General features: G+C 59.4%; 8 protein-coding genes across 8 annotated transcripts; 5 read left to right on the top strand and 3 right to left on the bottom strand.

Annotated features, from left to right (window-relative positions):
* Positions 1-4: 4 nt before the first annotated feature.
* On the top strand, positions 5-1747 carry BDZ90DRAFT_258330 (hypothetical protein; the record flags this gene model as incomplete). The annotated part of the gene is made up of 1 exon (XM_025508058.1): positions 5-1747. The coding sequence occupies one exon, from the start codon at positions 5-7 to the stop codon at positions 1745-1747; it is 1743 nt and encodes a 580-aa protein (XP_025364020.1).
* A 3700-nt stretch (positions 1748-5447) lies between these two features.
* Positions 5448-12523, top strand: BDZ90DRAFT_216572 (hypothetical protein; the record flags this gene model as incomplete). The annotated part of the gene is made up of 4 exons (XM_025504278.1): positions 5448-5640; positions 5706-7409; positions 7479-12269; positions 12399-12523. 4 exons carry the CDS (start codon positions 5448-5450, stop codon positions 12521-12523), a joined length of 6813 nt encoding a protein of 2270 aa, XP_025364019.1.
* Positions 12524-12571: 48 nt separating this feature from the next.
* Positions 12572-13479, bottom strand: BDZ90DRAFT_249049 (putative 40S ribosomal protein S14). Its single transcript, XM_025507645.1, has 3 exons — positions 13462-13479; positions 13296-13388; positions 12572-13210 (listed from the first exon to the last, which is right to left on the bottom strand). Coding segments are annotated over exons 1-3 (450 nt in total). The 5' UTR covers positions 13463-13479; the 3' UTR covers positions 12572-12854.
* A 922-nt stretch (positions 13480-14401) lies between these two features.
* On the top strand, positions 14402-15128 carry BDZ90DRAFT_258326 (ribosomal protein S8e; the record flags this gene model as incomplete). Its single annotated transcript, XM_025508057.1, has 2 exons — positions 14402-14998; positions 15087-15128. The coding sequence occupies 2 exons, from the start codon at positions 14402-14404 to the stop codon at positions 15126-15128; spliced, it is 639 nt and encodes a 212-aa protein (XP_025364017.1).
* A 3633-nt stretch (positions 15129-18761) lies between these two features.
* BDZ90DRAFT_108011 (hypothetical protein) lies at positions 18762-19383 on the bottom strand. Its single transcript, XM_025503206.1, has 3 exons — positions 19283-19383; positions 18853-19185; positions 18762-18788 (listed from the first exon to the last, which is right to left on the bottom strand). The coding sequence occupies exons 1-2, from the start codon at positions 19305-19307 to the stop codon at positions 18974-18976; spliced, it is 237 nt and encodes a 78-aa protein (XP_025364016.1). The 5' UTR covers positions 19308-19383; the 3' UTR covers positions 18762-18788; positions 18853-18973.
* Positions 19384-20117: 734 nt separating this feature from the next.
* Positions 20118-23523, top strand: BDZ90DRAFT_225777 (hypothetical protein; the record flags this gene model as incomplete). Its single annotated transcript, XM_025504681.1, has 2 exons — positions 20118-20385; positions 20456-23523. 2 exons carry the CDS (start codon positions 20118-20120, stop codon positions 23521-23523), a joined length of 3336 nt encoding a protein of 1111 aa, XP_025364015.1.
* A 501-nt stretch (positions 23524-24024) lies between these two features.
* BDZ90DRAFT_216864 (fatty acid-2 hydroxylase) lies at positions 24025-25321 on the bottom strand (the record flags this gene model as incomplete). The annotated part of the gene is made up of 3 exons (XM_025504290.1): positions 24025-24651; positions 24758-24966; positions 25009-25321. The coding sequence occupies 3 exons, from the start codon at positions 25319-25321 to the stop codon at positions 24025-24027; spliced, it is 1149 nt and encodes a 382-aa protein (XP_025364014.1).
* A 1424-nt stretch (positions 25322-26745) lies between these two features.
* On the top strand, positions 26746-27993 carry BDZ90DRAFT_258322 (hypothetical protein; the record flags this gene model as incomplete). Its single annotated transcript, XM_025508056.1, has 3 exons — positions 26746-26807; positions 26881-27088; positions 27164-27993. Coding segments are annotated over 3 exons (1100 nt in total), but the record flags the coding sequence as incomplete, so codon positions are not given.
* Between the last annotated feature and the right edge of the window lie 7 nt (positions 27994-28000).

The following is a 28000-nucleotide window of genomic DNA, read 5'->3' as shown; positions in this document are numbered from 1 at the left end:
CAACATGTCCAACTTCCTCTCTCGTCACCTCTCGCAGGCACCCTTGCCGACAACGAGCCTATCGACGGAGCATACAGGCGCTAGCTCATCGAGCAGGACGCTGTCCAATGTCCCGCAGACATCGCAGTGGCACAATTGGAGCGCGGTCAAACCAAATGCACCTGGTAGCAGCCATTTGAAAGCTAGTCATGAGACCAGTGGATTCCAGGTCGATCCTACTTTCAGGCGTGACGCAGATCGACCGGGCGATGTCCTGATAAGGACAAGGGCGACGCCCATTGAGGCAGGTGGGCAAGGCGAGGCTGAGATGGTCGAGTTCTACTGCCATCGCGATGTCCTTTGGTTTGCATCGCCCTTCTTTCGCTCGCTGCTCGAGGGCGACTGGAAGGAGACGAATCTCGACTCGCCTAAGAAAGCCCAGGATGAAGGCAACGGCGGTGATGATGATGATGACGACGACGACGACGATTGCTTCTCGGATGTTAGCGATGAAGATCTCGAGGATGAAGAGGACGACGGCGCTGGTCAAGCAGCCACTGTGAGCGACGAAGGTCACGCGAACGTCAGCCCCGAGCTCCAATCAACTCGGCGAGGATCAGTCCGCTCCTCCTTCCACACGGCAACCTTCTCGCTCGACGACGCGCAGCACGATTTATCTCGTAGTGACACGCTGCATCGTCTCGAAGGCAGGCGTAGCTCAGCGAAGAGTACGGGAGCGGCTACCACCTCCTCCTCCTCCAGCCGGCTGGCAAGCATGGCCAAGTTAGCCACTCCTCCCACCTCCCGCCGTGGATCCAGGTCTTCCTTTGGCGGTCGGCCGGTCAGTGTCCGTTCTGCTTCCAGTCGACGCCAACGCCATCGCATGGGCACCAGCAAGAAGCAGCGCAGCAAGGACAAGGCTCCAGCGCATACCCCGTCATCCCCATACCCAACTCATCGCCTAGCCGCTGTAATCGACCTGCCAGAGGACGATGCCGAGACGCTCTCTGCAGCACTTGCGCACGTTTATCCCCACCTCTCTCTCAGTATCACCTGGCGCAACGCAGCCGCCCTCCTCCGTTTCGCAGACAAGTACGACGTCTATGCCCTCCGCCGTTGCGTCATCGAAGACTTCCTGCGCACCTCCCTCGCCGGTCGACCCATTCTCGCCCTGCGCATCGCTGACGAAGCCCGACTACGTGACATATACAAGGAAGCCTCGCGACACGTCCTCGATCATATGCAGCAGTGGGACCCGGAAGAGCTCGCAATGCTGAGCGCAGAGACGTTGCTCAAGCTCGAAAGGAGGCGTACTTGGTTCCTCGAACGGCTGCTCAAGTTGGGTCTCACCTTGAATCCAGGGAGAGACTTTCTATGCCAGGCACACTGCCCTCATCCGGAGGCTTGTGCGGCTCTACTACACGAGAGATGGACGAATGCACTCGCCGTCGCTACGCGCTTTGGCCCGCCGACGCCGAGCGTGGTCTGGCGACACTTGCGTGAACTCGAGACGGGACCTGCAGGAGGTGCGGCCTCGCTCGCTGCAAGCTCTGCATCTAGCAGTAGCGGCTTGGGCGGCGTGGGATCTGTGGGAGGTGGAGGCAGCGCGGGCGTAGCCGCATACGGGCCGAAGGAGCTGGCCGCTTGCCATCAAGCGGCGAAAGCATGGGTGCAGGTGCTCTTCGACCGGATGTTTGAGTTGAGTGGGTCGCTCATCGGAAGGGGTGGGGGCAATCCGAGATTTGTCACCATCAAGCTCGATTCGTAGGCCTGCTTCGAGTCGAGGTGCCAGAACAATGTCAAGATCTGCAGGAGGCACGCTAAGCTCGAAGTCAGCGTCTTGGCAATCGTGATACCATGCCTCACCCAGTGACACCGAAAAGCCGCGAATGCCAATGAAGAGATCTTTCAGCGGGGAGATCTGAATGTCGCGCGGGATCATTGAGCATTCATGGAGCCTCTCACGGTGGGAACAGAGCCGCAATTGCAACCTTTCTCCCCGAGATGCGAGCATGACCGGGTCTATGAAGGTCACATGAGTCGTGAGATGTAAACATGTGCAGAGGGACTAAATCTGACGAGCAGCGGTCTCGCAGACCCCCTCCGGACCTCATACTACCAAGCCACGCCACTTCCCTACCTGCTCACCAACCATGTCGCCCCTCACCCTCACGCTCGCCATCGTCATCTTCCACCTCATCCTGCTCAGGGCCGCGGAAGTCTACAAGATTGGCACCTGCTACGGAATGAGGAGCTGCCTCGGTGAGCCCACTGGCACGGTCAAAGGCACGGGCAACGACAAGCTAGCCATCGGTGTGAACTGCAACACTTTCCGTAACGCTGATGCTGGGGGCAGAGTCTGGTGAGTGGGCACGCACTCGACGCTATGATCAAGATCACAGGGAGGCTGACCGAAGGCGTCTTCCCTTCGCCGCAGTCGTGGCAGGTGAGTCGGCCGTGGAGACTGAACTGACCTTGCAGCACATTCGCGCCGAAGCGACTGGCGAGCTGGCTGGCTGACGTTGCTAGCCACTCATTGTCGATCATGTACTCTCGGACCAGCTGTGACGCGCAGACCTGCCAGCTTTTGAACAAGGTGGGGGAGTGCCTCTGCTGCGATTGGACCAACTTCTGCCCTTGAAATGGTGAGAGATTGTACACTCAAAAGGCGCACGGAGGGAAGCAATAGGGTTGGGAGACGAGGAATAGGAAGGGCAGAGGCTGTAAGGAGGGCAATTGACGCTTTTGAGAGTGCTCTCAGCTATCTGAGTTGGCATCGCCGTGCCTGTCCCAACAGACCCTTCCTGGGCTGAGGCATACACGCAAGAAACTTTGAAGCCACTGCGGCATACCGCACTTCAGCTCCTACGAATGCATGTGATGCTGTTATTCATACCGCCTGCAAGTTGTGATCGTTGTCTGACGATTGCGGTGACTGATGCAAAAGCGCCGTGACTTCCTCCGCCCTCTCGCACGCTTAGAACGGCTCCTACGAATTCTGCCAGCACTTCTGCCAGCACTCTTCTTCCAAGCGACTCCAATGACCATTGTCGCCGTTTGCGGCTGTGGTCGGTGGACGGATTGGATACCGCACAGGTCACGAGGGTCAGAGTATGGGGGAGACGATTGTCACGAAGAGTCTTACTTCACGCCGAGGAGGGTTTGACGACAGGACCGAGCCTGTGATATCCCGCGCAGTAGAGGAGTGAAAGAATGGTTCAAAAGGCTATCTCGTGGCTCCCCTCTCATCAACAGCTCCTTCCTCTGCACCCTCAGCACAATGCCCTCTCTCTTTGCCCACCTCACCTGGCCCGCCCTCACGGCCGTCCTCTTCGTCAATAGCTTCTGGTTGCTTGCCATCCTTGACTTCAGCTTCAGGGCCAACGCCACCGCCACGGTGGGGACGTGCTACACGAGTACGCTACTTCGTCATGTCTACCGCAACCTCTGGCTGACCACGGCATCTGCCTCTGCGCTCTCATCTCAGACGACGATTGCAAGGGTTCAGGAACAGACATCAACAGCGAGAACTTAAAGGACCCCATTCTTCTCAGTAATTGCAGGGCTTTCTTTTCGGTGCGTGTCTCAATGCATGCCCAGCCAGAGTACCTTGTGCTGACGATGCCCTGACCGACCGTAGGTGCGAAGCACTGGTCAGCTCTGGTCAGTGCTCAGAGCCGCGAGGATGAAGAACGCAGCTGAACTGTTGCAGACTTGGATCACCACGCACTCGCCCTTGCAGCAAAAACGGGGTGCGTTACTTTTCCTCCTGATACTATCGCCACATGGAAGCCATTGGCTAACTGCGGCGCTCTACTGTTCCCTCAATGCGCCACAGTGCGACAATTGTACGAGCTTGGCGAACAAGGCGGGCTGCATCTGCTGCGACTGGCGTAACTGGTGCGCCTAGCACCGGGCGGGTGTAATTGCAATGGCCTTTGAGTTCGAGACAGAAGGGATGAGCCGAGATGGAATCGGGTTCAGCTCAACAACTGTAGACACGTGCACGCTGCCCTTCTGTCCATGCTAACTGTGGTCATTCCCGATGACCCTCGTGATGAACGCTGCGGCAATCGCAAGCGGGTTTGGCGACACTTCCGCCGTGGACGGTCTACACAGTCGTCATGAGCGTGAAAATGCGAGTACCATGCTGGCGTCGCGCCTTTGCTCGCCGCGCTGTTCGGTGTTTTTCGCTACCAAGCGTCTCGCACGGGAGTTCTTTCGGATCCCCGAGCCTGCCCCTACGCCCTGCCCAGGGGCAGCCTGAGGTTTGACTCACTCCAGCGCTGAGCGGTCCCCTTGCTGAAGGTGCCCCTGCGAAACGTCACCTTCAACTCTGGCAATGCCATCCCTAAAGAATCTCCTCCCCTTCTTGACCGTCATGCTCACAACGAGCAACCTCTGGCATGCCATCCCTTCCGTGATGGGCAAAGGCACCACGCGCATTGGCTCTTGCTACCCGCGTGAGTGATGAAGCATCGATTTGTGGTGCTTCTGAGCCTCCATGTAGCCCTTATCACGCCCGTATCTCCTTCGCCCGTTGCAGAGGAGAAATGCAAAGGCCAGGAGGTGCCCATCACCGGCACGCTGTCGAAGAATGTCGCCTTCCTCGTGCCCTGCAAGTCTTGGGATGTCGTGCGTACCTTTCATGGCCAGTAGTAGCTGGTGTGAAGTTCAGGAGCGCTGAAACGCTTCGCTGCTCCTCTTATCGGCGGCTATGCCATGATACCATCAGCACCAGAGCACGGGCTACCTCTGGCGAGTGCTCAGTGAGGCCAGCCCTGAAGTCCCCCTGCTGATAGCCTCAGTCTCTCATTTTTGGGTATTCTCATAGCCGCGACGGTGTGAGTACGATTTGCTCTCTTCGTCGACAAAACCATTGACGCGTGTGCCCTCCCTTGCCCTTTCGATGGCCATCAGTGCAAGAACTGTGACGATCTTTCCAAGGTGGCCGGCTGCATCTGCTGCGACTACCAGGCCTGGTGCCAGGGAAAAGGGGACGCCGACCTAGATGCGGGACTTTTGGGACCTAACATAACTCGTCGTGCTGAGAAGGAGGGTGTAGTGATGAAGTAGGTGGGGGAGATCAGTGTCAACTTCACTAAGCTCGAGCCCGGTTCGTCGTCAATCGAAGCCATTCACGTGTGCCCCTTAGCCTGACCTGAGCGTGCGCCAGGTTCAGTGCCAGCGAATGGTATTGCGCGTGTTCTCACCCGCTGGTGTTGGATCGCAGCCAAGGTAATGGTCGTGCCATGGATGGGCCTGCGCTGCGTGCTCATGGCTCTGTCCGCTCCTCGCTCCTCGCTCCTCCTTGGAGTTGACTTGAAGCGCGCTCTCTCCGCCTCGCTCAACTCCGTCCGATCTTCGCGCTTGCTTTGAGCGCGGACCTCCATCTCGACACACACAACCTCCCTTCTTCACGACCAACAGAACCCCCTGCTCGTCCTCCTCGTGAGGACACAAAGACAATGGCGGACACTTTTGTGCCGTCGCAGTTCTTTCGACTGCACAACCTCATCCAGAGGGCCATCGCTGCGCCTTCGAGCAGCGCTGGGACCTCGAACGAATGGTACATCGCAGTTGATGGATTGAGAAATGAACTCGTGGATCTGGGAAGGGTGAAAGCCGGGGACAATGCTGAGCTGAAAGAGATTGAATCGGGTGAGTGCACAGCCTGCATGCCAGCATGCCGTCGAGCTTACCCCATCCTCTCCATCGCTCCAAAGGCAAAATCACCCTAGGATCAACGACGCACACCCTCAACTCAGACTTTGCCTCACTCACCATCCTCCTCGCGACCAATCTCAACATTTCAGCCAAGTACTGCGCTTCTCTCCTACAAGATGCCCTCTCATCTCGCTCTCGATACCCATCACGCTCTCCCATCGAGATCGCCCTCGTGCTTCATCAGCGAGAGCGTTGGGCTCTCACAGAGGCTTGGAAGGAGCTCGTCAGTGCAGCTGTCACGCTCCCGCAAGAGGCCGATGTATCGCAGAGAAGGCTGGGACTGAAGATGAATCAGGCCGTGCAAGCTTTACTTGGCTTAAAGGTCTCCTACGCAGATGGAACCGGGAGGCGGGACGTCTCGCTGCTGCAGAGGATCCTCCTCGAAATCGACTCGCTCAAGTCTCAGGCAAATGCTGTGGAAAATGCGCTTCGCAATCCACCCTCAGATCCAAATCGTAGACTCCCAGATGAGCTTCAGCTCGAACGCATCTCGACTCTCGGCCAGGAGAGGCGAGCATGGGCGCATGTCCTCTACCTTCTTGCCATCTCTGCCATGCTGCAGGGCGAAGAGATCCTTGCAATGGCAAAGTGGCTTAGTAAAGTCAAGGAGGACGAGGCGACGGGAGTAAAGGAGGATCTGATGCCATATGTCCTCACTGCTCTGCTCGCTGCCCTCGAGACATCGACCAAGGCTTCGCTCGAGGGGCTTGTCGGCGCCGGGCAGCCTGACTTGCTCGACGACCGAACCTCTCTCAGTCAGATGGACACCCTCATCAACAAGTCCGGCTGGGCATCACTTTCGCTGCAAGCCGTCGTCCAGCTGCAATGGTCCCTTCTCCTCGTCAAGGTAGTCAAGCACGACGCAAGCCTGGGCAACGAGCTCAACGTGTCAGAAGACTCGGTCAGCCGTGCGGTGCTCAAGGCCATTCAGCAAGGCGACGCATTCATCTATCTGGTCCTACGCCTTCTAGGCTGGAGACAGCGCCTGTTCGATGCCATTGAGGGCACAGAGGACGAAGACGCCCTAAGCGGCGCAGCATCAGCGCAAGCCCAGTCCACCCAGTTGGGCGTTGATGCAGGAGACGAGATCGACATCGAATTTCAGCCATACCTCCTCTCCAGCCTGCACTCACTCCTGCTCGGCATCTCGCGCACCTTTCTCTCTTTGCTGCGCAAGCTTCAGCGCCAGGAAGAAGACGCAGCCTACTCCGTCCTCCGGCCGGGCTCAAAAGACGTGCGTCGCTACGACCTCGAAGCCTTCCTCGATGGCCTTGCCCTTGTCGTGCGGGGCGATGCGTCCAAGTCGCTGTCCTTCTGGCTTACACCTGAGGGCAGGAGATCACGCTTCGTCATGTGGGCGGTCGAGCTGCGTGAGGAAGGACATCAGCGCGCCCTCCTCGACCTGCTCAGCGCCATGTCGACCGGAGGCAGCGAGGGGGCGTGGCAAGCTCACGCCTTGCTCAGCAGCAGTGCGGAGGGAGGAGCAGCGGATGATGGCTTGATCTCGTGGAACAGACTTTGGGATTGGATGGCGTACTACGTCGATGCGCTTCGCGGAGGCGGGGACAGAGAGCGCGCCAGCATGCCACCCGGCGAGATGACCCTCCTACGCAGCTTTCTTCGGCTACTTCGTAGCGTCGTCTCTGGCAGCTACGCGGCTCGAGAAGCCATCCTGGCCCTCACGCTCAATGCAGCCAACCCTGGTACCTCTTCAGCGCCACAAATGGCTGCAAACCCCTTTGGCCTCCCCTCCTCTGCTTCAGGCGGTGCAGGCACCAGCGTACTGCAGCGTCTCTTTGCACTGTACGTGTGCCCCATCCCCATTGAGCTCAAGGCTACTCTTCTGGACACCATGGCTGCTTTTGCACGCGAGAATGGCTTGACAGCTGGGACAGCTGCCTCTGCTCGTCTACCGCGAGTGAGACAGGAGCTCTGGTCCCTCGTCGAGTCCAGCGGGATCCTCAGCGGGCCTCACGCCAACAATCGCAACGTAGCAGCAGCAAGATTTGGCGGACTCGGCGGGAGCTTCAGAGCTGCGCAGGCTCCCCCGTCGGACGTGCTGTTCGAGCTCGAGAACGTCGAGGCGGCTAGCGGCTTCTACCCGGGCACGGTCAGCTTCATCAACTTCCTCTCTGCTCTCGTTGTCCCCGAATTCGTTGGACCCGGCGGGCGAGCAGGCGGGGACGTGGGTGCTCTGGTGGCCGATCTGCCCCTCGCTGGGCCATTGGGCCAGCAACCTAGCCTCCCGCTCGGTGTTCCGCAATCATTAGGCAGCGCCGCCTCTGCACACCAAGGCTCTGGCCATGGAGTGGATGTCGGACTGGAGAAGTACATTACCTTCGTCGTCGACTCGGTCCTGCTCCCCTCTCTCGCGGCCAACGGACCGCGCGACTTCGCCGCCTTGAGCGAGAAGTGGCGGCTGATCTCCTCCTGCCTGCACTTCCTGCATCGCTGTCTTTCAGCATTCGACCTCTCCTCGCTCACGCGCACTGTAGGCGTATCAGCGGGGAACGGACAACGCGGAGCAGAAGATCGCGAGACCCTCCTTCGCCTCGCGATGCACCCTGGCTTCGGAGTGATGAAGAGGCTGATGAGCACGAGTAAGCTCCTCAAAGAGATCTTGGCACTCCTCTCTCCCAACATGAGCGGGCAGCCCATTCCTGGCCTTGCAACCACAGCGGCAGGATACGAGATTGTCGACTCACCCGCAGCGAAGCGATCCGCCATCTTCCTTCCCGCTGCTGTGGGTACGGCTATGCGTATCATCCTGGCGGCCATCAAGGGCCAGGGTCTCTTCTTGCAAGTTCTCCTCCCCACACTTGCCGGCCTATCCGACTCAGCAGCGTCAGGCGCGGCAGGCCCTGCTCCGCTCTTCCCCGGACTCGACCTTGACGCTCGCATCGGCCAATCTTCCTCCTACACACCCATCGACAATAAGATGCTACAAGAGTACGAATCTGTAGTCCAGATTGCCCTCTACGTCAACTCGGTGCGGGACGACCTGGCCCTTCTCAGTGTCAAGCTGCTCACAGAGGTAGCAAACGGAGCTGCTTTCAGTGAGGTGGACCGCTTTGCCGATGGGTCTGGTGGTGCGGGGCGACGAAGAATGAACAGGTTGGTTGGATTGTTGGAGATGACCGAGGAGAGCGGGAGGGTAAGAGAGGGCGTAGTGAGACGATTGGACGCCCTAGCTGGAAGTGACGATGAAGGAGAGGCGGTGCCGCGGGGCGCGGGACTGGACGATGCCGAGGAGGACAGCAGTGAAGAGCAGCTGTTGGGTATCGCTGCCCCGTCGTCCTGTGGGAATGCGGCAGTCTGCCGTGCTATTCTGGAGCTTCTTCTCATCGGCACCTCGACCAGCAAGCATGCGCCGAACCTCGCGCACCTCCTTCTGGGCTACGACCTCCGTGCCGTTAGAGCAGAAGATCAAGTGATCCCCTCCCCATCGCCCGAATCGCCGCGAGGAGGCTTGCACGCTCTTCTCGACCTGCTGCGAGGTGACCGCGATCTGGCGGAGGACGAAACTGCTGAAGCATTGGAGCAAGGGGTCCCTAGTCTTCTCGAGACTCATCCCGCCCTTGCAGAGCGCACCCTCGCTCTGTTGCTCAACCTCTGCACCCATCCGTACACCACTTCCTGCACTTTGCGGTACCTGCGAACGCAAGAGGATTTCTGGGCCAAGCAGCTCAGGAACAACTTCTTTGCTTACACGGTGCCCGTCGAGCGCGGCCTGCACCCACAAGAGGACGAGGAGACATCATCAACGCGTCTGGCCCGCGGGCAGCTCGTCTTTGCCGATGGACGCAGCACCCAGACGTCGGTCGACGCCCTCATCTCGAGCCTCAACGCAAGGCAACACCTCCTTAGCGGCGTCGCAATCGAGCTGCACGGCCTCGTCACCGCAGGCATGCAAAGCCAGGCTGCTCACCTGGTGGGAGCGCTCTACGGGACGGGGCTCGTCCTATCGCGCGGTCGTCTTGAGGATGGCGATGAGGACTTCGATGAGAGTGCTGAGGACTTCATGCAGGCACAAGCATCTGCTGTGGCAGACAGAGATGTGGGTATGCGTCTCCTCACTCTGCTTCAATCCTTCGACTTCGAGTGGCACGACGAGCGTGACGGGCTCGCCTCTCAGCTGGTCATGTTGCGCGACTTGGATGTCTCCCAGGCCAAGGCGCCGCCGACAGCTGGAGGGCGTCAATTCGACATCAGCAAGACGATTGCGCTCCTCGCTTTCGCACGTCGTGAACTGGAACGAATGGGCGAGCTCGGTGACGCCAGGCGCCGTGCCAACTTCGACGCCGAGGCCGCCATCGTGCTGCAGCACGTCAGCGCCCGCAATGCTCACCGTGCGGTAGCCAAGTGTCGTCGCTCTGCCCTCGCAAGCTGGCGCAACGTGCAGGATCTCGTTCTGGCGCACGGCGAATTCCTACTCAGGCCGGAAGCGCAGCCGCTCGTGGTGTTTGACTCTCTTTCTGCTCTGCTGCCAAGGCTGGACGGAGCGGCCCCGGAAGAAGACCCAGTGCTCGCCGACTTGGCCGCTGGAGCTATCTTGTCGTTGCTGACTAGCTTGAGACGACATCGTGCCCAAGCTCCTGTAGGGGCGGGTCTGACGGACGAGCTCCCCATTGATCGACTGCTCTCGACCCTGGCTGCCCTCACGGGGGCCATTCTCAGGGCGGGGACCTCAGTATCAGCCAGGGGCAACCTGTACTCGGCGCTCATCAACTATTTGCAGCTCGTACGCGCCGCAGCCAACACCAACCAGGGCGGGGAATATCCACTCGGCGCAAGTGGGGACAGTCTGGTGGGTGACGATTCCTTCTCTTACGCGGATGGGGAAAGCTTGATCGGTAGCTCCATGGGCGGAGCATCGGCCTACGGCGGTGGAGACTACCAGCAACCTTCAAGCCTCGACAGCCGTACCCGCACCTTCCTGGCGCAACACGCCGAGCGACTCGTCCCCGTGCTCGCCCGTGACGCGCTTGATGCGCCGGACGTCTGGCGGACGGTCGCTTTTACTCTTCTCGACCGTCTGTGCGCACTCGAGTCCACCGGCCGAAGCAAGAGTGGTCGCTCGCCTGTGGTGCTGGACATACTCACCCGACACGGGTACCTCAAATCTTTCGTGGCCCGACTCAGGGATATGGACCTTCCCCTCCAATCAATCCTCCGCCCCGACCCTCCAAGCCTCAATGCACTGTACGTCTACGAAGCGAAGCTGGCCTTCTTTGGTCGCTTGGCCTCGAGTCGCAGAGGGGCTGAGCGGTTGTTGGAAGCAAAGCTGTTCGATACGCTTTGCCAGGCGGATTTCCTTGCTGCGCGACCGGAGGAGGATCAGGACTTTGTTGATCTGGAAAGCTTTCTACCAGCCGCCACCGAGCGATACGCTGCGCTGCTCACGCCGGCTTTGCAGGTCGCCGTAGCTGTTGTGCAGGCTACAACTGGCGGCCCAGGAAGAAGTCGCTCCGAGGCACACGCGCCCGGCTCCGCCACTTCTCGTAACCAAGCGCTCAGCCTCCTCAACGCCCATCGCGAGTCCCTACTCGCAGTGCTGCGCTCTGCCGTGCAGGATACAGTGTCTCTCTCGACGGTGGACGAGGCGCATTTGGTCGTCACCTTGATGTTACAGGTGCTTCCCATCCTCGACGATGAGGCTTTGGTCGCGCCGCGACCGTTGGCGGCATACCACAGCGCAATTCTGCAAGCCGCGGCCGGCTTCTTGCATTCAACCGCCTGGAGAGGACGGGTTCTGCCATTCACTGAGAGGGAGAGGGAGGAGGAGGCTACCACTGTGGGCGGCGGCACAGCCGATATGGCAATGGACGGGGACCACGCTGACGGACGCGACCTCGTCAACCGGGGTGAAGAGAGCGTCTTCGACCAGAACGCCGCTCGGTCAGTCTCACGGCTCATCTTCTCCCTGACGTCCTACCTTGAAGCAGCAAGTGAGCCACTCGCTGGCCGTCAAGTCGCTCGACCCTGCCTCTCCTCGTCACTGGCAGTTCCGCAGCCCTACCAAGCAGGGCGACGAGGTCGCACACCAGGGTACGACTCACACGATGATCTGCGTCGTTCTCGTGGACCCGATGGCGCGAGCACACGAGTAGCATCTGTCCCCAGCTTGGGTATCGCCTTAGCGGCAATGGACGAGCAAGTCGCCTCTTTGGAGCAAGATCTTCCACTTGCCGAGAGGTTGCGCTCTATGCTTGATGAAGGGGAGAACGTTGGCCTGCAGGAATGGGAAGCACTCACAGGCTCGGCTGCAACGAGGCCAGACGTAGGCTCACTGCAGCTGCGTCGCTCCGCGCTTGTATTGGCAAAATTGGGCCAGATGAGGGGCAAGGCAACTCAGAGACTGGACGTGGTCGATGTCCTAATTGTGGTGATCCAGCGTCACTTTGCCTATTACCTCGCCGCACTGGACGATGAGTCCATGGCGAGTAGCAGCGGCATCGGCGCACCGCCTCAAGGCGTTGATGCTGGGTACGCAGCGCCCTGGATGGGAGGACGCCAGAATGTACCGACGACGAACAAGGCGATCGGCACTCTTGCTGCGGACAGTACGACTCTTTCTGCCCTTCTTGACGATGGGGCTCAAATGGTGCAGCTGGTTTTGGAGCGCCTTGGCCGCGTGCTGTTAACGATGCAGCGCATGGACGCTGATGCTGGCGAGGAGCACGGGGTAGCAGGCACTAGCGGGTCAAGCATCGTAAGCAACGCCAGGGAGAGGAGCACCTTCCTTGAGCTGGTAGGGAGGAAGCTGCAGACTATGTTGCTTGTCAGGCAGGAGGCGGAGGAGAAAATACGGGACTGAAAGGATTGAGGGAGGCAGGATGCTGTAATGAATGTGAATGCATAAACAAATCTCAGACTCATCACGATATGGTAGCTCCGCTTGGCAGCCTCGACCGATGACTAGCAACGAGGACATTCAACGCACGCTTACTGGCTCGCTGCTGGCTCGCTCGCTCGCTCGCATCGCTCTTGTGATTGACAAAATGAATGACATTTTTCGATGCGACGATTCGGCGCGCCGGGGGAGGTCTTGAAGTGACCCTGCCCGCGCGAAACGAAGGCGACAAGAAGATACGAGGCGTTTGCCGTGCCGTACATGTGGTAATGTACTCCAATGCGCACCCGCGCAATTAGAGACGACGACCACGACGACCACCCTTCCTGCGAGTCGAGTCGGTGGGGACGGGAGTAACGTCCTCGATACGGCCAATGCGCATACCAGCGCGGGCAAGAGCACGGAGGGCCGACTGAGCACCGGGGCCGGGGGTCTTTGTGCCCGTACCACCCGTAGCGCGCAGCTTGACGTGGAGGGCAGTGATGCCGACCTCCTTGCAGCGAGCAGCGCAGTCCTGAGCGGCAAGCATGGCAGCGTAGGGGGAGGACTCGTCGCGGTCGGCCTTGACCTTCATGCCGCCAGTGACACGAGAGATGGTCTCCTTGCCCGAGAGATCGGTGATGTGGACGAAGGTGTCGTTGAACGAGGCGACTGGCAGGGTGTAAAAGAAGCAGGATGATCGAGTCAGAGTCATAATCGAGGATCGACAGGTACAAGAGGGTATGGCAGCACTCACAGATACGGGCAACGCCGAAGACGAGCTCACCCTCGCCGACCTGAGGGCCGAGGGACACCTCCTGGTTGGACTGCTTGACGACCTTGGGAGGCACTGGCAGCGATGACAGTGAAATGAAGGTTAGCATGCGGCGACGACGATGACAGCAGCCACTCGCTGAACTCACTGTTGACTTGAGGAGAGAGGTAGGGGATACGGAGAGACGATCAAGAAGAAGCGTTGGCAGCCAATTCTCGAATCGACGTCGGCGTCGAGGTCTGCGTCCTCGACTTGGTGCACGCGAGCTCTTGGACTTGTCGACAGTCTCGACTGGACTGACTTGCTTCTTTTCATCTGCGGCTCGGCCGAGGTCGACGGGGCGGCAGACGGCCTGAGCCAAGGTGGATTTGCCAGTCGGGGCGGAGAGAGAGGGACGAGGGCTGCCTTGGTTGGCTGCCTGCTGCCTGGCTCACACGGGGCGGGCGAGGTGAGCGAGCGAGAGGCACTCGACGGGAGGACGGACATTCTCGCTCCCTCGTTTCTACTCTCCATCCCTCGTCCCATCCCCTTTCTTCCTCCTCATCAAACAGTGGGTATCACACAGCGACGGCATGCTTCATCGATCAGAGATGGTAGCAGCAGTAGCAGTAGCAGTAGCAGTAGCAGTAGCAGTAGCAGCACCAGCATCAGTAGCCCCCGCAGACGAGTTGCTCGTCTTCAGATGGGCACAACAGGCAGAGGGCAGGCGAGTTGGGCAGCGATGGCATCTGCAAAGGAGGAAGATGGCGGGCAGCATACATCATGGCGGTATGATGAGAGCATCATAGATGAGGCAGAGATGGGAAGAGTAGGCAGCGTCGCCAATCGAGATGAAAGCTGGCAGACAGCAATCGCTGCAAGCAAAGGGTACAATTGGGTGCTGCCTTTGTGGGTTGGAGGACGATGCCGAGGAGGCTGCCTCGTCAGCATATGACGGATGGCGAGGAAGACGCTGCTCATGCTCATGCCGCCGCCGCCTCCGCTGCTGCTGCTGCTGCTGTGGCTGCTGCCGCCACTCTGGTCGATGTTGCGCCTCATCTTCCTAGCCGACCTTGAACTGACCTGTTCATCCTCTCCCTCGCGCAGCCATGGGTATCGCTCGCGACTCGCGCCACAAGCGCTCTCACACCGGTGCCCGCCGTGCCCACTACCGCAAGAAGCGTGCCTTCGAGCTCGGTCGCCAGGCCTCCAACACCCGTATCGGAGCCAAGCGTGTCCACTCGACCCGTGTCCGCGGCGGTAACATCAAGTACCGTGCTCTCCGCCTCGAGACGGGCAACTTCTCGTGGGGATCCGAGACCATCACCGCAAAGTCCCGTATTCTCGGCGTAGTCTACAACGCCTCGAACAACGAGCTTGTCCGCACCAACACCCTCGTCAAGGGTGCCGTCATCCAGGTCGACGCTACTCCCTTCCGTCAGGCTTACGAGAAGCACTACGGCAAGCCCGTCACCACCAAGCGTCGCGCTGCCGGTGCTGGCGCCGCAGAGGCAGAGCAGGACGCCGAGGCAAAGAAGAGCCGTGCCGTCGTCAAGAAGCTCGACGCTCGCAAGGAGTCTAGCAAGATTGACCCCCTCGTTGAGCAGCAGTTCGGCGCTGGTAGGCTGTACGCTGTCATTGCCAGCCGACCGGGACAGAGCGGCAGGGCGGACGGTTACATTCTCGAGGGATCCGAGCTTGAGTTCGTGAGTAGCCGCGAGCGCGCACAGGAGGGAGCATGGTCATCACAGTCTTACTCACTCGCCTCTCCTCTCCGGCCCTCTTTTCCTACAGTACGTCCGTCGTCTCCGTGCCCGCCACACCAGCAAGGCTTAAGCGCGCGACGTCCATCGTCCGCCCACGCCTACACCTCTCTTCTTCGCACACACCCTCTCACATCGTGTGGTGCGCTGAAAATGTACTATGTCATTCTTCCCCTCCTAGCTTGCCTCATCGTCGAGAGAAGGGCAGCTGTGTGGGGCTAGACCGTTTCTTCTCGCGATCAATCACAATCATCTCGACACAAAAGAGGGAGAGAGAGAGGCTGGGTGAAAGATGGATTAAGGGAGGAGGGTCGTCGTGTGTGCTTCTCGACTCGCTCTTGAGGTGACATCTGGATATGCTCGTGTTCGCCGCCGTCCTCGCGCCGCCCAGGCCTTCGTGCCCATCAGTACGAGCCTCTCGAAGCTAGTGATTCGCGCCTAGCCTCACTAGCCGTGTGGCTGCTGCCATCAAAGCTGCTCTCTCCCACACGATCCATCGGGTGACGTTCCATCTTCGCGATCAGAGATCTGTGCGTGCGGTCAATGGTAGAAGGAGAGGTCGAAGACGGTCAGTGTGCGATCGTGACGTCTGTACGGCTCGCACTCACTTGAACTGCACGTCCAACCTATCCAGAACGTCGACAGAATGCCCCTCAGCCGCAAGGTGCCTCGCTACGTCTAGGGCTGCCTGGCAGAAGGGTCGGGAGAGCGCGTAGTCTGCATAGTGAAACAGCTCAACGCCCATGTCCCAGGCGACGGCCAAAATCCACCTCTGCTCGTCCGCAGGCCATTCTTTGCCCTGGAAGAGGGAAAGCGTCTCCACGGCGGCTTGGATGTGGCGCAGAGCGGCTTCCTGGCGACTTCGGTGGGATGTTGCGCCGACGCCGCTGCTATTCCTGGCAGGACCGTTATGGTGGTGGACTTTACTGTTCGTGATGACCTTGTTGAGATGTAGCAGAACATGGAGTCGCACCCAGGTCGCTAGGCGGGGCACATCGATGCCGCTAGAGTAGATGACACGCTGGTCCTGTCTTCCGTCTGCCTGCACAGTCGTGAGCGTCATATGGCCCTTGATAGTCTCAATTGTCCCCAGCTGCACATCCTCCACCAGCTCAGGCGGCGCTTGCGGGTCCCCCATGAGCAGGTCGGCCATGGTCTCAAAGATGCGGACTGGGATGTGGGGCTGTTGCTGCGGAGCAGGCACTCCAGCGGCTGCGGCTGCTAACATGGCCTGTGCGAGGGCTTGAGCTTGAGCAACGGAAGAGGCGACCCGGTCACTAAAGAGGCGTTGCGCTGCGGCCCAGTCACGGAGCTTGATGGTCGCCTCCCACTGAAGGAGGAGGAGGGCCCATTCTACTTCGCGAAGGAGAGCCGGGGAGGAGGATGGGTGAGTCTGCTCCGCGGCGCTGACGTCGTCGGTGGGTACAGAGGCGTGGTTGCGGACCTCGTTGAGTAGCGCGAATCCTTCGTCGACTTCATCCTTGATCTTGAACCACATGATGCGACGAGCTTGATCTTTGCCGCCAATTCCAACGTCACCGCCGTCCCGTGCACTCTGTTGGGCCTCTCGAGCCGCGCTAGCCCGAGCCACGATGGAGGAGAGCTTGACCCATACCTTGCACTTGCGATAGTCGAGCATCGCGCTGCCAGCTCCAGCAGCCGTGGCCGCTTCGGCGCTTACACCTGCACCGATGTGAAAGTCGACGAAAGACTCCCTCACCTTACACATCGCGAGCACGATGTCGAACAATTGAGCAGAGGTCTCCCAGTCCACACCTCGGAGGTGCTGCGAGACGGATATGGCCGCATTGTAGCTGGCTTTGTACGCCCACTCTGCTTCTTCAGATGCCTTTGGGTCCTCTTTGTTGGAATTGCGCAGCGCGCGTAGAAGGTTGTCTAGGTGGCTGATCAGCGTGGCCGCTTGGTCCTGCGTAAAGGATGTCAGTTCCTCCGGGCTGGACGGCGGGAGAGCATGCTTGACGAGGCAGCGTGAGAGGACTACTGGGTCGACAAGCTGCTTGAAGTTGCCATCTACACGCGACCGCTCCGAGAGGCCGCGCATAGCCTGGTAGAGCACCGACTCCAGTCCCACATCTTGGGCCAATTTGACGATTGGGGTAAGCATCTGACTCTCAAAGTCCGGGCAGGCAAGCAAAGCGTTCAGCGAGGTTAGAGCATCTGCCTCGTGACCTTCGCGTGCGTGTGAGACGAATGAGAGATAGTGCGCCGATGCGTGGTCGTTGTACGGCGTAGGGAGGTCTAGCAGGATCTCTCTGGCCGCAGCAGGTTGCCCGGCTTCAATGTGGCACGAGGCGGCTTTGCGGACGCTGCGGGCCACGTTGGCGACCGCTGCGCTGAAGACCTTATGGCTCGCAAGGCGGTAGAAGGTCGCAGCAATCAAGCGATCACTGTCCCTCGCTTCGTAGGACTCGGCCACCTTCCAAAGGGTCAGCTGAGCAGCGAAGCTTGCGTCCTTGCTGGCGTAGAAACAGGCCCTACTAAGCCGGTCCAGCATCGAATAGGCGACGCTCAGCATGGGCGTCGCCTTGCAGAGGGCGAGTGTGCTGTGTAGTACGATGTGGATCAGCTCATCTGGCTGCTCGGGCGCCTCGAGGAGTTTGGTGAGGACTAGAGAGACTGTCTGCTCGACAAACTCAAAGGACTCGTCTCGGCTGCGCAGGACGGTCATGATGCGGGAGATGCTGTTGGCGCTGAAGGGGGTGGCGCTCTGGCAGAGGGACCTGATGAGGTCGAGAAGGGACTTTGTCGTAGCGTTGCGGAGGGCCAAAATCTCGAGGCGTAGGAGAGTGATGGAAGGGGCGTCCTCGATCGAGGAGCCGTACTGGCGCAAGATGCTGAGCAGCTCGTTTAGTGTCGTTTCTGCGCGAGTGAGGTTCTCTAGACGAGAAGCGTCGTCGAGAGTAGTGGTGTTGATAGCATGCTCGAAATAAGCAGAGGCGAGGTTGTTCAGGGCTTGCACTTGCATCTCCTGCACCTGGGGCAGCATACCATTCTCGACCTTTTCCAAGACTGCAATGGAGCGACGGAGCCAGCGGACTGCGGCGTCGAGAAGTCGGGAGCGCTCTTCCGCCGCCGTAACCTGAGCGCGCTGAGTGAGGAGAGAAGAACCGTGGTCGATGCATACTTTGACTACACGTAGGACCATGCGCAGCGAAAGACCATGCTGCTCGATCTCGGAAAGGGCCGTCTCGAGGGCATACTCTGCAACGACGAGGTTGCTGTCGAGAATCGCCAGCTGATGCTTGGCTAGGCAAAAGACTTGAGTCGCTTCGAGGGCATTGGCTTGCTCGGCATATGCTGGGCACTTGCGCAGCACTTCGTAGATCTATAAGGGCGAGCGCCAAGGTGCGCGATTAGAGCGTGAGGTGGCCCAGTGTTGTCTGAATGCTCTCTTCTCCTCACCTCGGCCGCACCGCTGAGTAGCTCATCGGCATTCTCATGACTGTCGGTGGGTACTGATCCTGCGCCAAGGGCGGCAGCGTGAATATGGCATGTGCTAGCGGTTCTGGTTGTCCAGCAGCTTACCAGGAGCACACATGGCAGAGACGGCCCTGCTGAGGACGCTGAGCAGTCGAGCATTGTCTGCGAGAGGCAGGGACAGGTCAATTGCGACGATGTATGCACCTTGGTGCTGCCCAATCTAGCTGTTCACCTTCGACATCATCGTTCTTGGGGGTGCTGGCATAGGTCAGAAGAGCGGCTGCTCCACGGACTGCGCGAAAGGCGAGGACTCGTCAGTGCTACGCTGTTTGTCAACGAGAACGTTGACCGCTCACCCAGCCCCTTGATGTGAACAGCGCTTCCCTTGTCGGCTGATTCGTGGCTGCTCTTCTGGAGCTGGATCGTGTGATTCCATAGCCTGGTGCCTGTGAGGACGGTCGTGAGAGGACTTGATTGTCAAAGGGGCTGCCATGGCACAGCACTCAGCCAACGTATCGTGGCCGGCGCACCAGCCTCGTCGAGCAAGTCTGCCGTTTCACTGGTCGGTGCCCTACCCCAATGATGCAAGAAGGTCGCCCCGAGCTTTGTGGTACGCTGTGCGAGCTCGATGATCTGGCGAGATGAAGGCTGCGGTGCTGAAAGCTGAGACACGATATCTTCGACGAGAGCTGTGCGGGCAATGATGAGGCGCGGAGGCAGGACAAGGAGAGAGCAGCACCGAGTCAGGTCAATCTGCGAATCAGCGCAGGAGACGATCTGTCTTGCTTCGAACCATGCAAATCTTTTGCATCTCTCTGAACGCTTGGGACTGTCATGTCGGGGGGCGACACGGCAGTGATGATGACGATTCGATTCGAGACGTGACGTGACGGACGGATACGGAGTCAGAGAGTGGAGACGGAAGGACGGCGTTGCAGATGAGGCTTGACCACGGGCTGAGCAGCGTCTTGAAGGGCTATTCTGGGCCGTGCGGCGGGCGGCGCCAAGACTTCCTCGGTTGAGCCTCGCAGCCCTGCGTCACCGAAAGACGTCGGCGCCTGGCTGCAAGGCAAGCGTAGGCAAGCGCGAGCGACGATGAGCTATTGCATGGCTTCCTTCGCTCACACCCACGACCACCCCACACAGACGCACGCGCGCCCGACGAGGGAACGAGCAACACTTGCCATGATCAGAAGAGGACTGCTCATCTGAGCTGTCCATCTTACCATCATCGTCCTCTGATCCCTCTTCATCGGCTCATCCGCCGCTCCCTCCCGTTGCCAAGGGCCGTCCGCCGCGATTGCTACCCGGCTCGTTGGCTTAGCCGTTTAGGAGCACGCCAAGCCAAGCCAAAGACGAGGACCTGGTACTGAGCAACAATCAGTGAGCGACACGTCTTTTCATCCTACCTCCTACAACGATACTACATCAGCTGCTTTGGTTCAACATCAACGACGACGCCTCCACCTTGATAGCTTCATCTTCTCCCACATCGGCATCATTGCCGTAGCGAAACCCTTGCTCTGGCGCAAGCAGCCTCGCTGATACGAGCCATACGAGCCATAGCTGTCAGGGTTTACAAGCAGCGACGCCGGCTTCTGTTTCCGCCTCAGCTGTCAACATGTCTACCCTCAGCCTGCCACTGCGCCGCCTCATCTCGGGCCCAAAGGCTCGCTTCGTGCAAGATGGCGTTGACCTCGACCTCGTCTACGTGACGGATCGACTCATCATCATGGCCTTCCCAGCCTCAGGCGTGGCAACGCTCTGGCGCAATGATCGACGAGCTGTCCGCAACTTCCTCGACGAGAGGCATGGCGACAAGTGGCGCGTCTACAACTTTTGCCCAAAGTCGGAGAATGACTATGATGGGGAGGAATTCTACGGAAGAGGTGAGCACGACGGCTTGTCTGAGCGATCACTCCACGTCTACTGACTTCTGGCCTCTTGGCCCCTTGGCAGTCTCTCGCTACCCATTCCCGGATCACCACCCTCCCCCGCTCTCCCTAATCCCAATGGTGGTCGCAGACATGACTGCCTGGTTCGCTGACGACCCACAGAACGTCGTCGTCATTCATTGCAAAGCCGGCAAGGGACGCTCGGGCACACTAGCCTGCTGCTACCTCGTTTCGCTACCCAAGCTCCCTCCCCCACCTCAAGACCCTCGCAACCTCGGCCGCGCAGCTGGCAAGAAGGGGGCACCTCGCTCCATCTCCTCCACGGAGGCTTCATCCCTCGTAGCAACGCCTGTGACGTCGGACGAGGGTAGAACATCAAAAGAGCTCGATAACGGGAACAGCCTGCCCCGTAAACCCTCTGCCCTCATGCTCAAGGCAAAACGGTCCATCTCTGCGCTGCGATCTCGAAAGAGCTCGGCCCATCTGCAACCGCAAGAGCCGCAGCAGCATCTACAGCCGCCCTCGTCGCCTCGTGCGAGCCGCAAGAGCAGCTTTGCCTTCCTGCGCCGCGCGAGCGAGAGTCAATCGCACAATGACAGCGCCGTTTCCTCACGACGCCCCTCCTTCACCGCTACGCACATCAATCTCGATGACTCGCTAGCATCCTCGGCCGAGCTGAGCGCCTTGGAGGACAAGCTGGAGGCAGTCTTTGACTTGCATACATCGCGAAGGATGAAGGCCAAGAAAGGACATGCCTCTGCGGACAGCGCCGTATCGAGGAAATCAATGGACATGTCGCCACGCAAAGCGAGCGCATCTACGCCTGCCCTACTCGAGCCTCCGTCGCCCAACCGCGCAATGCCGCCACCGTCCCTGCCGCCAGCCATCCCACGTCGACCATCATCATCAGCTGTGATGAGAGCCTATCAGGACGCGCCACGCATAGAGGGCCTGACCTCAACCTCAGGCGACGACACTCCGGGCAGAACCTCGACCTCGGGTCGACTGTCCTTCGCTGAGCCAACGACTCCTCGCTCACGCCATACGCTCCTCAACTCGCAAGATTCGGCTTCCACTCCACCTCGCAATAGCATCGCAGCCGGCAGCCGCCTCCGCGTGAGCAGCGCGACGGACATCGCTGGGATGAACAACATCACGCCTAGATCTCGTCGAGCGGCCCTTGGCGCCAGCCCAACTGGACGAAGCTGCGAGGCTCTGGTCGCAAGCGGGAGGGCGACGCCTACCATCCCAAGCCTGAACGTCTCCCCTTCCGGCTCGACGCGTATCAAGCCAGGCACAGACACCGGCAGAGGCAGCGTCGAAGGCTCGCGTCGCCCCTCCCACGACACGACTTCCTCTCAGTCATGGGGCAGGAAAAGCCTCGACCTCTGGCGCAAGTCACAGCGCTCCGCAAGTGGTGTGAGCGCCAATAGCGGGGTCAGCGCGGCCAGCTCGGCAGTGGCGTCTAGCAACTCTATCGATCGTTTCGACAGCGGCAGCGCCTCGCCAGCCTTGGATGGCCCCATGGCCAAAAACCGCAAGCACGGAGTCAGTATCGCATCACAGCGTCGATGGGTTGGGTACTGGGGAAGGATACTCAACAAGGAAGACTCGCGCGCTTGCATGGACCCTGCGAGGGCTGGACAGGAGCCGCGCATGGTTAGGCTGCTGAGGATCAGCGTGCTGCAAGACTCCTCCAGCGCGGAGCAGGATGATACCGCGGCGAAAAGCCGATCACGCGCGAAGAGCTTCACGAAGACGGATGGCTACCATATCACTGTGGGCCGGTATGACCCCAAGCTCCTGGACAAATTAGAGGCATGGGAGCGCGGTGCTCGACGACGAGACAAGGTGTTCGGCGCGTGTGGTGACCCAAGCCAACGCGCTCCCGATGTCTTTTCGAGCCAGGTGTGCTCTCCAGGCTCAGCTCATGCAACACCTGGCGCAGGCGCTGCTGTTGCAAGGGACGACGAGCGGACTGGCTTTCCCTTTGCGGAGGGAGCAACGGCTGCTTTGACTATGACTAGTGCAAACCTGCATCGTCCAGCATCTTGCGTACCAGGGGAGGATCGCTGGCTAGACAAGTTTGGGCACGAGCAGCGTGGCGATTCCGCGGCAAACCTCTCTGATGAAGACGGGGATGAGTCACCAGCAAAATCTCCTCGAGGCGAAACAGCCTATCATCTCTTCACTCGACGAACTCTAGGCTCACGACGCCCCTCTACCGCTGACTGGGGTCGCTGCTCTGAGCTCAACACGCATGAGGGCGCGGCAAAGAGGCTGGCACAGCATGGGAACGCGGAGGGAGTTGGAGCGTGGGGTGTGAATGTGCTTGCAGAGGCGGAACGCGTCAGACACTTCAATTGGCCAGACGACGAGGTGCTGGCAAAAGGAGAGAGAAGGTTCGCATTCTTGGAGTGGTTTGCTAGGTTGGAGGCGGCGGAGAGAGGAGCCGAGCAGAGCAAGATTGGTAGCAAGGGGACATGGCACCACTTTCAGCCTGCTAGCAGCAGCGACGAGGAAGGTCCTGGACTGATCATTCGCTCAGACCGTGAGCTCTGCATCAAGGTTCACCTAGCCAACCGTGCTCTGCGTCTTCTACCGGATATCGCCGGTAGTGCGGGATGGGCGTGGATCATCCCTGCCTTCGAAGAGCCGGCGCCAGCGACGAAACATCCAGCTCAGCCCAGCGACGGCGCAGGCGAGGAGGAAGAAGTCCTCGAGGACTCAAGCTTCGCGACTGCCCCGGACGAGGATGATGCCAGTGGTGGTGCTGACGACTCGCACGCCAGCTGGAAGCGCGGCAACCTCAATGGCAAGCCTCCCCTCCCGTCTTCTAATGGTGTCAAGCCTACCAACAAGCCTAGCACGGCCACATTCACAAGCTCGTCGCAGAGTTACACCACGCCTTCTAAAGGAACTGAAAGCAACAGCTCGCCATCACGCTCGGCGTCTGCTTCTTGCTCATCATCATCGGCCCCGCAGGAAGCGAAGCGACGCACAACCGTCGTCCGCCTGGAGCGAGACGACATCGATTTCGTGAAGAGGATGACAGGCCTGAAGGCAATTGAGCTTGAGTGGGAGGAGGTGAGGGGGGTAGACGACGATGAGAGTGAGGAGGAGGGCAAATAGACGGAAGCACTTGGGGAAGGGCGTGAAGAGCATCAGACCCGCCATTTTTCGCCTTCGTCATCCCTTCGCCATCTCTTCTCGTTCTTTGTCTCCCGATACTGTCCTTCCCTGTACGATCTACGATCTCATCATGATGACGAAAGACCGATACCTCTCTGAATACATTCGGCTCACAAGCCGACCGCGCTCACGAGTACAAGACTACGCTGCTGGACCATTCTCGTTCGCATTGTAGCACGCAGAAGCAAGTGACACAGCGCTGTTTGATTGCAGGAGCACGTATAGAGGGACAAGTCACGTCGCAAGGGAGTAGTGGCGGGCTGGAGTAGCAGCGTAGGGACAGTGAGGGGCGCCAGGTATCAGGAAAAGAGGACAGGGGAGTATCCAGTGTACGAGGAATAAGGAGGCGTGGACAGCCCGAAAGGCGTCGTCCAGAAGCGCAAGGCTGGCTCTGCCTACTTCGGGTGAGACAAGGATCCAGTCCCGTCGACCACCTGCGCTCTATGATCGTGACGCAAGCATGGTCCCAAAGACGTAGTCCCAAACCTTCGATGTGACACCGAAGCCAAGCTCGAAGTTGCCGTAGTGATGAAGCAAGTGATACTTCTTCATCTCCCTCATGTAGGCCGGCAGCTTGGTGTGGTGTAGCGCATAGTGCATACAGTCGTAGCACACGTACATCGCAAAAGCCCCCGCGATGACGCCGTTGGCAAAGGCTGCCGTCGGGAAGATGAGGTAGGCCAGCCTCGTGAAGGGGAAGGAGAGGACAAAGAAGAGGAGTGGCGGCATGACGAGGCGAAGGCGGTCCATGGGCAGGTAGTGGTGGATGCCGTGCAGGAGGAAGTGCAGGGTAAGGAATGGACCAGCGTCGGGGAGGAACTCGTCGACGTGGAAGAGGAAGCGATGCAGGGTGTACTCGAGGAGCGTCCAGATGAAGACGCCGAGCGCAAAGCAGGCTGTAGTAGTTGCTGTGGCGGCTGGGCTGAAGGTGACGGGTGTGTTGAGGGGAACGAGCTCTGCCTTGCCTTGCTCAAGCAACGTGAATTGCTGCGCTGAGCGGTAGAAAAGAGAGGCGGCGATGGGGAGCCAGATCATAGGGACGACGTACCACGGTGTACGAGTGAACATCTGCGAGCAAGAGGGCGAGCGGAAAGGACGACGATGATGGAGTCAGTGAATGCTACAACGATTCGCCACCATCAAGGGGCTGCAGGCTTGCGGGCACGCTACTCACCTCGAGGTAGTCAGGCCCAAACAATCTAGCCGGCTCCTTGAGATGCCTGGGAGAGTGGACCTGCTGCAAGTAGAACTCCTTTGAGAACTTTGCCCTCCACACCTGCATGATCAAAGGCTGCGACAAGTCGAGGAAAGCGTGCTTCTGGAAGTCTGCCTTGACATCCGAGTCAGGCGGGACAAAGTCGTCGGTGATGACGATGGTGTCGTCTTTGCCATTGAAGTCGGCACCACCCTTTTCAGCATCCGCACATGCTGCTTCCTCCTCAGCGGTGATGGGCAATCGCCCGATGTAATGCTCCTCGAGCAACTCGTAGGCCGAGTCAGAGTGGGCATGCTCAATCACGTCGTCCATAATGTCGCCCATGTCCTTGCCCGCATAGCGCATCACGAGATCATCTCCACCAGGATGGTCAGGCGTGAAGTCGGTGACATCGTAGACTTTGCCGTGGCGGGCGACCCAGACTGACTTCTCGTGGTTGTGCTTGGCCAGCTGCGCCATCGAGACGAGGCGCGTGCGGACAGCCACCGGGGCCGGCGAAGGAGCAGGATTGCCTGTCGACATGGCGATTGGCGTGAATGTAGCTTTGCGAGGTGGTATTGCAGTGACAGGGAGGGGGACTAGGCAACTGGAAACGGAAGGAAAGCGTCGAGGGAGAGTGGCGAAGGGGAATTGAGGGAGAGAGAAGGTTACCAAGAAATAAAGTCCCTCGAGTCGCTCGACAACACAAAGTCAACGTCGAGTCCCGAGTCGAAAGCTGCACGGCGGCGAGGGGTTTCCGTCCGGCTCGCCGTCGCCGTGGCCGTCGCCACGCCCAGGCCCGAGGCCACTCGAATTTGGCCACCCAATTTGCCACGTGGCACGACCATGGAACGGCGACTAAACAGCCCGTCTGCTAAGCAGGGCAGCAATACATTTCGGGGGCCCAATCGAGTGTTGTTCTCGGCTAAGGCCGCCTCCCCTCCCGCTGAGGGAAGGAGGGGGGAAGCTGGGGAGGGCACGATGAGGCGAGTAAGGCGGCGCCGACAAGCACCTCTTGCTTTTGTCGACTCCGCACAATACAAAGCCTGCACGCACACACCGATCCAGGACTTTGTGGAAGAGCAAGACATCTCGTCGACATCGGAATGACTACAAGTTCGGCAGATATGATCCTCTCTGGCTCTTGATCTCGGCAGCATTCGACCTCATTGGTCTGCGATCGCGGCCCAAACGATGGGTTGCAAACTGAGAGATGGCGCATCCTGTGGCGCACTCTCCCGTAGAAGAAGCTGTGAAAAAGACTTTGACTCTCACGGTTCAAACCAGGGACCTCACTCTTTACCAGCACGACCTCTACAGAGTCAGGCTTGCTTCCCTCTTCTCCTCGCTGCCTCGCTGAGCCTGTATCAACACTACGCCCAGCAATAGTGTCAAGCCGGAGCTCATCAACTCCGTAAGAGGTGCCTTTCTGGTCGTCTCACAGCTGCTATCTTACTTCGTCTTCGATCGGTCCCCAAAACATGATAGTGATTAGGACGCAGGACCGATGACCACCTTTGCTGTCTCACCCAGGCCAGCGTAGCGAGAGCTTCCCAGGGCTAGAGCCTGCGCGCCGTGGCTACGTGCGACTCAAACCGCGTGTCGCATCTCTGCGACTGTTGCGAGACCATGATCAGCCAGCAGCATCATCTCGCTGCCATTGCCCATCATTGAACGTGGCCATCAAACTCACCAAGGGCAAGTCTCGCCCAGCGTGAGATCATGACGCATTTCGAGCCAGACCATCAAGCCCCAAAGCTATCTCAACACAGCGCGCTTGTCCTTCAAAGACACTTCTCACGGCTCGCACTTACAACGAAAACATCGTCGACACGGTAGCAAAGGGGACAGATGATGCAGCGTCCTAGATCACACCGTTCGATACTCAAGCTACGAGTACTTTACGGTCACGCAATAGTGTCATAACTCTCGGCTCCTTTGAGGGTATGAGGTCCAGCCAACGAAATATGCCCTTGCCTCCTCAAAGGGATAAAAAGGGAGCTTCACACGCTCGAGCATCCCCACGCCCGTAACTCGATCCTCCATTCTACTCGCACATCACCTACAGACCTGCCTTCGACGCCCCTCGTGACTTCTTTCAGGGCTATCCTTGCCGTCCTCCTCCTCGCCACGTCGCTGTCGATTGGCGTCATCGGCAGGCCTCTGGAATACGAGGTGGAAGCGCGCAACGCCCCCTCACATCCGATCGCCACTCACCCTGTCAAGGCGCATCCTTCGGTTGCCCACCCTCACCCTCACCCTCACCCTCACCCTCATCCTCATCCTGACTCGAAGCACCCTCAAGAGAAGGTAGAGGAGCGTGCCGCGGTTTCGCAAAGCGGAGGCCATCCTCATCCGCACCCGGCGCCTTACCCGCACCCACAGCCTCAGCAGCATCCCGCTCCCGGGCAATCTTCGTCGGGAGTGCCGACGTCTTCGTCCAAGCAGCCCACGTCTACGGTCAAGTCACTGGAGACCGGATCTACCACTAGCAAGAGCAAGGAACCCGAGCCTACCACGAAGAGCGCTGAGTCGAGCAAGAGCCCCGAGCCTACCACGAAGAGCCCCGAGCCTACGACGAAGAGTCCTGAGCCTACGACGAAGAGTCCTGAGCCTACGACGAAGAGCGCCGAGCCTACGACGAAGAGCCCAGAGCCGTCCTCGACACACAAGAGCGAGCCCATTTCGTCGCAAAAGACTGAGCCTACCTCGACCTACAAGACGGAGTCTACCCAGTCGTCCGCGCACAGCACGCAGCCTTCCTCGTCTACGCACAGCACGCAGCCTTCCTCGTCCACGCATAGCATGCAGCCTTCTTCCTCGGCGCACAGTACTCAGCCTACGTCGTCTACGCACAGCACGGGCTCTCATTCGTCGACGCCCAGCACGCAGCCTTCCTCGTCTACGCACAGTACGGGGCCCTCTCACTCGTCGACGCACAGCACGAGCTCCCAACACAGCACGGAGCCTACTCACTCGTCGACTCGTAGTACGGGCTCCCATTCGTCGACGCACAGTACCGGCTCACAGCACAGTACGGGCTCCCAGTCGTCAACTCATACCACGGAGCCCACTCACTCGTCGTCGCACACATCTTCCCACACGTCGTCGCAATCGTCGGCAAGTCCTACTCACTCGTCGTCGCACTCGTCAACGCCTTCGTCGAGCCACAGCACGGAGCCTACTCGCTCGTCGTCGCACACGTCTTCCCACACGTCGTCG

The sequence above is a fragment of the Jaminaea rosea genome (genome assembly GCF_003144245.1).
Source record: "Jaminaea rosea strain MCA 5214 unplaced genomic scaffold BDZ90scaffold_2, whole genome shotgun sequence".
Taxonomy (NCBI): domain Eukaryota; kingdom Fungi; phylum Basidiomycota; class Exobasidiomycetes; order Microstromatales; genus Jaminaea; species Jaminaea rosea.
This window is presented reverse-complemented; position numbering and strand designations above follow the sequence as displayed.